This window comes from Enoplosus armatus, chromosome 22 (assembly GCF_043641665.1).
Source record: "Enoplosus armatus isolate fEnoArm2 chromosome 22, fEnoArm2.hap1, whole genome shotgun sequence".
Taxonomy (NCBI): Eukaryota; Metazoa; Chordata; class Actinopteri; order Centrarchiformes; family Enoplosidae; genus Enoplosus; species Enoplosus armatus.
Window position 1 is genome coordinate 13,839,414 of NC_092201.1, and position 12,650 is coordinate 13,852,063.

The 12,650-nt window shown below is 42.6% G+C and overlaps 1 protein-coding gene across 1 annotated transcript in view; it reads right to left on the bottom strand.

The window, feature by feature from the left end:
• Window positions 1-10,372: 10,372 nt before the first annotated feature.
• camk1da (calcium/calmodulin-dependent protein kinase 1Da) overlaps window positions 10,373-12,650 on the bottom strand; it is a 45,712-nt gene continuing 43,434 nt past the window's right edge. Inside the window, exons 9-11 of the mRNA XM_070928825.1 lie at window positions 12,464-12,551; window positions 11,407-11,668; window positions 10,373-10,497 (exon numbers count right to left, since the gene is read on the bottom strand). Coding sequence (XP_070784926.1) covers window positions 10,373-10,497; window positions 11,407-11,668; window positions 12,464-12,551 — 475 coding nt within the window. The remainder of the gene's footprint in view (window positions 10,498-11,406; window positions 11,669-12,463; window positions 12,552-12,650) is intronic.

Genomic DNA, 12,650 nt, shown 5'->3' on the forward strand with positions numbered 1-12,650 from the left:
GTGAGCAGAGAGTGGTGTAACTGAGAATGAGGATTCTGGGGGGGGTTTGAGAAGGTTCGTTTATTATTCATTTTAAGAAGTCTGGAGCGTCGGCTTGGCTTGTATGTGGATATTTTTGAATGTTTTTTCTGCATATAAAATTTGATTTGGATGAACATCAGTGTGAACGTGACAATGTTTTGAAGAAGGATATTAACATCTGGGTCACTGGAGTACAAAAAGAAAAACAAATAGCCACACACTCAGCGGTTCAGTTAAGCCCTACAGCATCACGCAGAGAGTGTAAAGAGAGGTTAAGGTCAGAGGAGACATTGTATGTGTATTGTGTGTTATGTGTAGTAGTTGGGGAGTGAAAGAGGTGTGTGTGTGTGTGTGTGTGTGTGTGTGTGTGTATATGGTCCATCAAGTGACTGGAATGTGTTTGTGTGGGCAGCAATGTTCTGAACAGCAGGATGTCGCTGAAATATTCCTCTAATTCAGTCTGAAAAACCTTCAGCTCTGGAGGGAGGCGAGCAGCCGTCACATCACGAGGCCACAGCGAATGCAGGGGATCACCAAACGACAACAAAATGAGAGGCAGGGTGGATGGAGAGGGATGCAGAGCGGAAGAGATGGGTTCATCAAAAGCTGAACTGCAGCGTCTCTCTTGTGGCGCAAACATAATCAAGTGCTCAGTGGTGGTGACAAAGCAATACAAACATGTTCGCCGGTTTCTACATTCTGTCGGACACAGTCTCCCCTCTGCAAAAGGTGTAGCAGACTCTCCACCTTCTTGGTCTATGCTTACTTAGCATGCAAGCAACACAGGTACAGGAAGTACTTTGTATCACTGCTAAACACGCAGCATTAAATGGCGTTGGCATGAGCGCGTTAGCAAAGCAACAGTAGGAAGTTTCAGGTTATAATGGTGGCGATGAACATCTGCACAGATACGATTGGACGTTATTAGTCAGCTGGTAGCCAATCAGCTGGTGAAGCATGAATGAGACAGCTGATGCCAATCAGCTGATGCCAGGGTGACTTGCCTGAACTATTGCTATGTTCTCATTTGTAGGCTTGTCCAACCAGCGTCCATTAACTTTTATGGGGGTTTTAAAACTCTCACCTTTTTTATTTTTTACATCCCTATTTGATTTGTAGTATTCCAAATACTTCATTCTGGCATCATGGTCCCTAAAACTCGACAACAGTCTCTTGACAAACAAATCCACGTTTTTGAGTGAAAAAAAAACGAAACGGTGCAGGCAAAATGCAAAATATTATGATAAGTAATTCAAGCCAAGAGGAAAGTAAAAAAAAAAAATAAAATAAAATAAAATATCGTCACTTCTGAGACTAATCCATGAATGAAATGACAGCAGCGGTGGCAGAGCCGGCAGTTTGGAATAAGTTAATTGTGTGGTTACACCGCGTCTAATTATTGTGACACGACACACCGTGAATGCATGGCCATAACACTGTACCGTTAATAGGCTTAACATGTCACAGACAGTCACTCACCTGAACACAACCTGCTAGCTAACAGCCGATGACAGTTTTGACAGCCTGAATTCACGGACATCTACCAGATCCCCTCTTTATGTTTAAGAGAGGATAATCTCATACCAAAGCCTTTCTTTTCAAAGTAAAAGGTCTACTGCCACTGCGAGATGGTTCAGAGTTTGGTTTAGTTAACTGCTAGCAAACGCACGGTGGGGCAGTACACGGAAACATCACGTCACCCCCTGCTGTTTGCATTCAGAACTGCCTGTCCAAGTGACACGGATCATCTTTGCACACTTCACATTCCGCAGCATGCCATGATCCCAACTCTACTTCCTGCGAGACTGCACGTTATCTCGCCGTTTCAGATGATCTGCCTGTAATTAGTTTTATGGAATATACATATGCTGCTTAGCAAAGAACAAAACAACAGGTCTCTCCGGGGGAGAGAGGGGGAGAGGAGGAGAAGAAGCCCTGCAGCGGGAGAAGGGCTGCAGAAGAGGATGGGTGGAGGGGGGGTGAAGGCCTGAATTAAAGATGAGGAGGAATCAGTTTAAGAAGCAGAGAGATCAGTGACTCCGAGCACAAACACACTTACAGCTCAACAGCCAAAGTCAACAAACAGTGTTTGTATCTGTGTGTGTGTGTGTGTGTGATTGGTCAGTTTGAACACAAATTCAATTCTGCTGCTTTGCTGTGTGTGTGTGTGTGTGTGTGTGACTGTGTTTGAGCTTGCCGTTGTGTGTGCGCGTGTTGTTGTGTGTGAGTGTCAAAGGGATGTAAAATAATTTGATTTCACAATTGTCATTTCAGTGCTTTGGTGTGTGTGTGTGTGTGTGTGTGTGTGTGTGTTTGTGTGTGTGTCAGAGGAATGAACAATTTTGAATGAACTGACACGTTCAATGTGTGTGTGTGTTCCTCTGTACTGAGCCGAGATAGACAGTCGGGAGGAAAATCTCCAACTGCGACAGAAGGAAAAGCAGAGGAAGTGTGATGACTTGAACCACAGGAAGCTCCACCGGCCAAACTCTGCTATTCAGGGACCGATATTATATCAACGTATCTGCGATGAGCAAACACAAACCTCCAGGCAAACGCTGCTCAGCAGGGAAAACCCAACATCAGCTAAGTCACTTCGGCTGACTTCAAAATGAGATTGCTTTTATATTAACTTGTTAACTATAGTGTTAAAAGGGCATACATGGGTACGAAGGAGCAAGTTGCGTTCAGAGCCAACGCAGAGTGAAATTCAAATATGGCACAAATGGAGCGCATGTTTACTGCAGTGCCAAATGAAGTGAAGCGGTGTCTGCTGGAGTGTACGTCTCCAGTACAACAAAAACAATTAGGAAGTTGAGCAAAAGCCAATTAGCATCATTGAGAATCCTCCAGGCACCAAATACATCAAGATGGAGGAGAAGCGAAAAGTCGTGGTTTGCTGTTATTGTGTAAATGTTCAAAAAGAACAAGACTAAGAGTCTACAGCGACGTTAGCGGTGCTGTGAGGCTAACGCTCACGGCACAGTGGTGCTTTAAGTCATGCTAACGTAAGCATGCTAACATGCTCACAATGACGATGTTAACTTGCCGATGCTACGCATGTTTAACGTTGCTTCTGGCCAATACACAGACTGCAAAAACACGTCACATCTTTTCACATATGTTGATTTTCAAAATAAAAAGGTACCATTAATGGGTTTGCTTATTTCAGCCAAAACCTTATCAATGCCTACTTAAAATGAAGCATCCACATTGGAGCTGGGCAGCTGTGAAGACCCAAAGAAGTTTGGAAATTGTGGCCACAGACAAGCACTGATATTGAGAAAATGTTGAGTGGTCTCTTTCGGTTTTTTTTTTCTCTCCCAAGGCTGTAAACATGTTTTTATCTGAACTCTTGCTGAACCTGTTGTTGCGACTGCACAATCATTTAAGTGTGGATACTGGAGTGGAAACCCAAGGAGACTCGGTTCAGGCTGAACACACCGTTGTATGGGGACGTAACATCTGTAGACAATATGTTTTTCATGCTTTAACCCTAATAACGTATCCCCACATGTGCCTCCTGTGTTTGCGACATCTGTCTTCTGGCTGTTACACATATGCAGGACAGATATAGGCTAAACGGCAGGCAAAGTGGTAAAGAGTGTCTGGTGTCTGCTTTACATCCGTGCGCGTGCATTCTGGAATTTGTGAATGTTGAAATACTACAAACAGACACACACATGGGTTTGTATTTGTAGGAAATGTAGTCCTTACTCTGATGATGGGAAGCACCAATAAGCCACATATATCTTATTTTGTCTCACACACACACACACAAACACACACACACATTAACACACACACACGCACCAAAAAAAAAAAACAGGGTTAAAGAGTCATATTATGATCATTCAGGATTTATTCCAGGAGAAAGACAAACAAAACACAATCAGTCGCTCTGGCCTGTGGTTACTCTGATATGTGCACATGATTGTCGAAGGCATCTGATATACAAGCCCCATTAACAGAAAGTCATCATCATCATCATCACCACCACAGCACATTAAGTGCGGCAGGCAGTGCCCGCTCTGAGACATGAGGGTGTCGTCAGCGTGACGACGGTGCACAGGATGGGAGTTTGTTTGTGGTCACATGCAGAGAGTAAATACAATACAGCCGGCCAACTCAGCAGGCTCTGGACGAGGACGCCCACAGGGAGACACCAGGTCCCAAAAAGCAGCTTGTGTAAAGTTTTAGCCCTACAAACAATAATTAATACTTAGCCTAATAGGTAGGCTAATGTCATGAATCAATGGAAAAGCAAAAGTCCTTGGTATTTCTACTTTTGACTTGATTTTTTACCAGCGTTTTTGCCACATTTGTCCATGGCCCCGGCTACGGTGCTAGCTGTGAAGGCTTCGCAGCCGCAGCCAGTATTGTGGGTAACTTGACGACCACCGGCCAAAAGAAATCACACAATTGTTGCAAAACAAAAAAACCCAAAAAACAGTTCCACCAACACCCATAAGTGACATTTTGCATTATCACAATTGGTACAACTTGGTAGAATAAAAATGAAAAAGTCTCATATAGCCACACCAGTAAATGGTTTCCACGCCATGTCATTCATGTATTCAGGGAATCAGCGGGAAGTCACTCTAATAAGCAGCTCTGGAGCAACTTTCATTGGAATGAATAGGCCACCATCTTGGAACATGGTATCCAGTTCTCTTAATAAATGAGATGATTTCTGCCTGTTGAAACTGTTTGTAGAGCTGAAACTCATCTGCTACCGAGCGAACTCATCTTTTTGTGAACTCGGGCATCTCAACCTGCGTACGTCTTTACATAATACAGAGATACTAACGTCATACAAGGGCATATAAGATTATGCAAACATGGCGAAGTTCAAGTCTTGAAGCACTTTTTTCGACATGCTTGTGTTTTCATATTTTGTGACGATGCACTTCAGCAGCGTCTTCGTTTTACAAAAAAAAAAAAAAGGTCAGAGGAGTGTGAGCTCGGGGGTGGGGGGGGGTAGACAAGAGCAGGCTCTCCTCCTTAACAGTGTGTTTTTTGAGTCCGTCACAGCTTTGGATTTCTTCCTTTAGAATGACAAAAACATAAGCCTGAGTTCAGTAAAACAATGCTTTCACTTTTAGTTGGACTGACACTGAAGTGGTGGTGGAACACTGGTGACTGTGTGGCTCTGCGGGTGGCAGTCACACAGTGCTGGACACTATGTGAAAGCAAACTGCAGTGGGGAGTAAAGGGGATTTTCTTTTTTTTTTTTTTACATTAAACATTCCATAGAGAATACAATCAACTTCCCTCCACACACGCTCACTCACTCATTCACTCTCACATGCCAGAACAGCAAAACGTTTGTAAATATTATCTTGAAAATGATCATTCATATTCACAATCTATTTACAGTAGCATCTTTAACATGGAAAGATTCATTCAGAAAACATTTTTTTTTGTTTTTTTTTTAAAACAGCAGACATAAAACCACAGAGCAGCATGAACCTGAACCCTCTGCCTGCCTCACAATACATTCGTAAACCCAAACGTCCAGACTGACGTGGACGACACATCACATTTAATGAAACATATTCTTAACAGTGTTGGCTGACCGTTCATTAGCATCTCCTGTGCCGGAGAAAAATCAGGTGCGTCACTTTTACAATGTAGCTCATTCAATAATAATAGTGATAATTCATAGTTAAGTGATTGAAACTGTCTGAGATCTTTTTTTTTAACTACAGGTGCTGATGTTGTTTCCTTCGTATCCTGATCCCTCCTCGGAGAAAAAGCATTGACGACACACTTAAATGTTTAAAAAAATGCATAGCAATCAATGGGTATGTATACGTGGTTACAGTGAATAATTTGATTAAGGTGATCATAGGAATAAAGCCCTTACATGGTTTAAAAGTTCCCCTCGGTAACACATGGATAATTACATGGAATGACTTTAGGGTCTGGTTTGTAGAGAAATGTAACACAAGACCCCACTGTAAAAAAGTCAGAATTAATATATATATATATATATATATATATCTGAAAGGTGAACTGTGTAGTCATGCAATAGGAGACACATGGGTGTAATTCAGTAAGAGACACTAAAAAGTTAGTTTCCTCTATGACTGCACATTTAACAACACAAAATATATCAGGCTAACTGGCCTTTTCTTACACGTCTAACTCTACTAAAAGTATATTATGACAGGATTGGTTGCTAGGTCAACATGCATAAAGTAATGTTTTCCGTCAACACACTGCATCTAAGATCATCAACCATGTCAGTGCTGTTACCACGTTTGCAAGTTTCACAATTTATGCTTAAGTGCTGGAACAACGCAGCAGATCTGGTGTGTATGCGTTTGGAGACCACACGTAAGGATGAGAGGAGTGGAACGAGGTGCTCCGTTAAAGGACAATTCCTGCTTGATTAGAGGTTTTGGAAAGAATTTCCTATCCCTTAAGGTGGCTGTATGTTAGTGTTAGTTTTAATTAACTAATTACACCGTGCGCCATCTATTGCAGATTCACAGTGATGAATTAGTGAATGACAGCTTACAACCAGACTGCTAATATAAAAGTTGTTAATCTACATGTTACATATTGATGTGCACATTCAGGGACACTAAGTGGGTACTGCATTTCTGCTTATTAATAAAGCAAAAACACAAGTTTCAAAGTTATATTAGGCTCTGTCTCATATCAACCTTAACTCTGTGGGCAAGATGCTACCAGCAGCTACTCTTCTTTCACACCTAGAGTTTTAAACTCTATTCATTTCTGGCTGTAACTCAAATCTATTCACAGAAAAATAATAATAATAAAAAAAAGATTTACTTTTTTTACTGAAAAACAAGCAAGGCGAAAACAGAAAAATATGTATTGAAAGGTCAAGTCTGGTCATATGCTGTATTTTTCTTTTTGTGAACAAATCCCAAGAAAAACCAGCGATGAACGTATCCTACTAACTAGGTATTGCCTGTGTATCCAAAGCCTGATATATCTTATTCCTTTGCGCCACAGAGGTCCATTGTTGTCCAAAAACTGCGTTACCATGAACACACACTGTAGTTTATTTTGAGTCATCACATACACCGTTGTGCTGCTGCAAACACTCAATAGTGCAACAAATATATATTAATCCACTGCTGAAAATAGTCCCCAACAAATGCATTGTTTTACTCCTGTTTGAGTAACATTTGCTAAAAACTAGTGACCAGCTATTTTCAAATTATTTAGCCTTTCAATACACTTTAACTATATATTTTTGACCCATTTTTAAAAATGTACGTCTTCGGTAGGAGCCAATGGGCTTGGGGCTGGGAGCTAAAGATAGGGAAGGCAGATTGTAAAGTATTTAGACGGGGTTGGGAAAGAGCAGAAAATCCAAACACGCGGGAATTGTCCTTGCAGGGCTTGTTGATGGAAGGAGGTGCTGCTGTCAAAGAACAGACAACATGATTGATTTTGACTGAATAGCACTCGCAAATGCCTCGTCATGGTTTGTTTTAGTCAACTTCAGTGCCAAATAGGTTGAGCTTCATAAACACAAAACACGCAGAGAGCCAGAAGTGAATTCCAGAGAGCCTGGGTGATTTACTGACATTTTTTTTTTTTTTTAACCGTACTTTTGACTTTCATCCAGCTGTGGTCTCACACTCTTCTGACATGCCATACAGATTAAAACAAGTACTATGAATAATTTGCAGATACTTTTCAGCACCACTATGTGTGGATCATAAAAAAGGGTAAATGGCAACAGATTAGGAAGGGATCAAAGCTCATTACATTTCTCTCCAGTTTAACTTGCAGCTGGAGTTCAGCCCTTAGTTTTAGTCCAGCTTCACATCTGACTTTCTCTAATCCATCAAGTAGAAGGAACCAAATTGTCTTCGTACCTAAGCACTAGTCTTTGGCTACAATTCACAATAAAGGGATCAGTAGAATTGCATCTGATAAAGACACGACAATCTGATATGTGTGAGCGAGCACCCAACATTGTGCAGTTTCGCTCTCTGAGTTATGTCTGAAAGGCCATTGCAACCAGCGACACAATCTAAGATACTGCGGTCATGTCAGGGTCATCAGAAGAAAGTCTCCATCAAGAACAAATGAAATCAAAGTCAGTCTGTCGTAACAGACTTAGATTATCGGTTGAAAAGGGACTCCAAGCTGTGGACTTCAGCCATTCCATCTGTTTTGAAATGAAAACATTAAAAAGCCTCGAAATTGACCAAAAATGAGCCGTTAAAACTGAACCCTCTGTGCAACTGGAAGCACATAGTGGACAACGGGAGCCTGACATTTGCCATTGTTTGACCATTCCACTGATCGTGAGAACCAAGCTACGCAAACCAAGCTTCCAATTTCAGACATAATGACTGTCAGCTGTTGGGTCATAAAGGCAGCGATCGGACACAGCAAGGCCCAACCTACCCCCCATGTTGTTTTGGCGGTTCCGTCCAATTCCGTCAAGCAAGGGTTGGTTTCCAGGTTTGGGGACTGCGTCAACAAAACTCAATAGCCAAAATAGCGGAACAAGTTGTGCATGCTGCGTAAGATGATTGAGTCCGAAACCGCTTGGGGGTCCTTGGTGGAATAGTCCAAGTCTGAGTCTTCAATATTCAAGTCACGTGTCACTTCAACACTGCAATAAGGACACAGCTAACATCTTAAGCCCGGGATCATTAACTGTGATGCCACGACGCCTGGACCTAAAACACTGACAGAAAAAACCTAAACCAGGAAATATTCAGTATTCGCCAGCTCACAGTGCAGCTGCAGTTTTCCCTGAGCACTTCTCAACCGGGTGCAGCTTGACGATGCGAAAAAGGTGAGATCATGGCTTCTTTACAGCGGCAGGCATGCAGCTTCTCCATCTTGGATTTTGTGTCCACACATGTCAAATACTCTGAGGACCCATGTGGGAGGCAGTTAAATATCTCAGAGATGGTTTGCAACCTTGTAACGGCACCGCGCTGCTTGTGGCTCCTTTGTTTGGGAAATCATATGCCAAGTCTATTCTCAACTGGAGGCAGTTTTCCAGTAAATACCTATATCTATCCTATCCTAAACCTGCTGCATGTTTCATAGTAACCTGTATGTGTGTCCCTTAAAGGGTGATAGTTATAAAAGTCTTATAAAGTAAGAAAATAATAAACAAATCAGAATCTTTCAGACACTAAACAAGTTGTACAATGCTCTGACACCCACTTTACAATCTCTACTCTCTGATAAACATAAGTGGATGGCGGCTAATCTGTGTCTGAGAACATATCTGACCCTCTCTGTGCAAAATACATAAAGCGCTTACTCATGTTTCCATATCTCAACAGTCGTATGGTACTTTTTTAAAGCACTTCTTAAAGCACAAACAGACAAACAAGCCCATAAGGACATAGAAAATGTCTTAAAGGTGCTATATGTAGTGTTTTAACATGAATAAATCATTGTCACATTTGTTTGCTACATTAGTAAAAATTAGTGTACACAAAAGCCTTAAGATGGCCTGTCAGCCTCTACTCTGCATTTTACACAGTCTCCAGGTCAGATTTGGAGGTAAATCTGCTGGATTGCTTTATGGCACATAACAGGTAGAGGGTGCTGTTCTTTCAGAACAAACCAAGCCAAAGCATTCAGAGATTTTGGTGATTGGTGACAACAGAAAGAAACAAGGGGTGATGGGGAATAGAGAGAAGCACTTGCACAGTTAATAGCTGTTAAATACCAGGCGGTAGAGGCGACCAATTGTCTTATTTATTTACAGGAATTATACCAAAGTAGCACTATCATTTTTTGACAATGATGTATTTGCTTTCTAAAACTTACACATACCACCTTTAAAATGAATAATAATAATAAAAAAATTAAACAATCCAGTTGCCAACAGTCAAACCTAATTTGGAAAAAAGCTAAATAAAGTGGCGCAGGAAAGACCAGATTCAAGAGGGAAGTTGATGTTGACTGACATTGAATAATACGATACCACCGGCCCCACTGTGAACCACCAATTACAGCTGAAGCTCACAGCAGTCGACACCCATTTATCATTAAACGGCAACCAACCACAGCCGGCCGTGCAAACATCCTCAATGAGAGTCAGTGGCCGCGCTTGTTGCTGTGGCGGGAGGAATCCTACACGGCGTCCAGGTGGGTGGGTGGTCGTACAGTATGGCGCTGAATCGGTGGGGTGGAGGTAAAGTCCTCTGCTCTCCTGTGAGCAGGGCAGGGAACAGGCTGGGGGGGGGGGGCGCATCCAAGTGGAAATGCAGTGAGGAGAGGGAGGAAAGAAGAAGAAGGGGGATCCTCTTCCTCTCCTGTCGTCCTCCGTCTCTCTGCCTCACAGCGCTGTGGCCTCCCAGCTGGTTCCCCGCGGGACCTGGCGTCACTTGGTCTCTGTGAGCACTGGGGCGGGAACCGCTGAGGGACGTGGCCGGTTCAGCTCTGCCCCTGCGGCGGGAGAAGACGCTGCAGATGCCAGACTGCAGGGTGTGACCGGTGCAGTTACACCTGAGAGGGGAGAGTCGGCACATGGATCAGCAGCATATATTTTCTATAACGCTGCAAGTGACCCTTTGCTAAGCTAAGTTCTGTTTAGCTACTGCTGCTATGCTTTCCATTCTCGCACGGCCCATGCGCAATTTACAATGATAGCAGTAGCAGATTTCCATCCATCCATCCATCCATCCATTTTCTGTAACTGCTTATCGTTAGCAGGGTCACGGTGGGCTAGAGGCAATCTCAGCTGACATTGGGCGAGAGGCGGGATGCACCTCGGACAGGTCGCCAGTTTATCACAGGGCATTTGCCACTCCAAATTCTCAGTAAATTTGAAACAATGGGTCCTTGACAGGGGTAGAGGTGATTTTGCCTAGCTAGCTAGCTAATTAGATAAGATAATCCTTTATTAATCCCTCAGCGGGGACATTTGCAAATGCAATAATTAAGTTCATTAACGCTAACTCCATGAGTTGGTTGAAAAGGCTGTCTCTCTCCGTCGCTGACTTTCTAGCTGACTAATTTTAAAATGAGAATCTTGTAAAAAAGGGTCTAAAATATGCACTTGGCTACAATGGCTACATACATGATATCACGCTAAAAGACTAAAGCTAATGCTAACAGATCCCAGGCAAAAAGTTGTGAAAAAGTATAGAAGACATAGAAACAGCATTGTTCCTGTATTGCAGTGTACAGCCAGTTAGTTCTAGTATTTTAAGTATGACAAGAAAATGCAGTGACGCTGTTATTGCATTGTACCAAACCACAGGACTGCTGTGCTTAGTTGCGACTGCTAAGCTAGGATTGGACAATCGCCGTTTTTGGGAGGGGTTTAGCAAATGATCAGTGCTTTAACTTTTTATATACACATATGTTCTCCTGACTTCCTGGTGCTACTGATAACTACTGACTCCTACTCACATTCCTTGCGAGGAGCTGCTATGTTGTTGTCTATGGAGGAGCTTTTGCTGGCGGCCGTGTTGGTGCTCTGGCTCTGCGCCGCCTGGCCGGTGTTTTGGCTCTGAGCTGGCTGGTTCTGGCCCGCCTGGCTCTGGCTTTGGGCAGGCTTCTGTGTCTGGCTCGGCCTGGTCGGCGGGTTGGAGGCGTCCATGCTGCTCCCCATGCTGCTGCCAAGCTGCAGCCGCCTCATGTGTCGAACCACGGCGGTGGCATTGAACGCTTGCTGGAGGAAGGAAATGGGAAGATAAATAGTAACAGAGAGCTCTCATTTTGCCTCAATTTCTGCGCATCATAAAAGCCATTGGGATTAGAATGCTAGTGGAACAGCATTTTAATAGCATCTTGTTTATTTTACATTATATGTCTCTTGTTGAAATAGGATGTTTTGGTGTTACATAACAGCGAGGGGTGTGAACTAAATGATTCACATCAATCAGGGAGAGGCGGCAGAACTATGATGGTTTTATTCTTTGAGGCTTTTATTTCTACCGATGTACCATCAATGTACTGTTTCACAAGTAGGAGTAGGATTATATGAGGATTTCTTTTTAAATATTATGTCAATGAAAAGATAAAAAAAGTCATATTTCACGTCATAGTGACTTTGAAGTTGTAGACCAGAATCAGATGCTTTTAATGAAGTGGCACTAAAATATATATATATATATATATATGTATAAAACATATCACAAAATGGTCTTTTGTTGCAATTTATCTTCCTGAGGTTCAAATACTGGATGTACTATTCACACCCAGAGCTGAACATGACATACTCTGCCAGGAGCAGTTCTTAAAGAAAGTGGAATTCGTTTCAAGTCTGCAGATCACTCTCTCTTCTTCTAAGAGCTACAGGAGAAAAGTGGATGATGAAGGTTAACTGTTGACCATATGGCGGGCCAGGTTTTTTTTTTTTACTACCAAGTGATTCATCTTCTAAAAACACAGACAACAGTAATACAAACGTCTGCTGCAATAGAGCCAAAACCACAAAGAATAAAGTGCAGTAAACAAGATTTACCCTCCATTTGCTCTTGGCGAAGTTCTTCCTGATCTGTCGGCTGACTGACTCATGGATGTTCTTGCAGAGTGCTGTATCCCCGGCGATCCTGATACACACACACACACACACACACACACACACACACACACACACACACACACACACACACACACAGAGTCTGTTAACACTTCTGACAGTACATCAA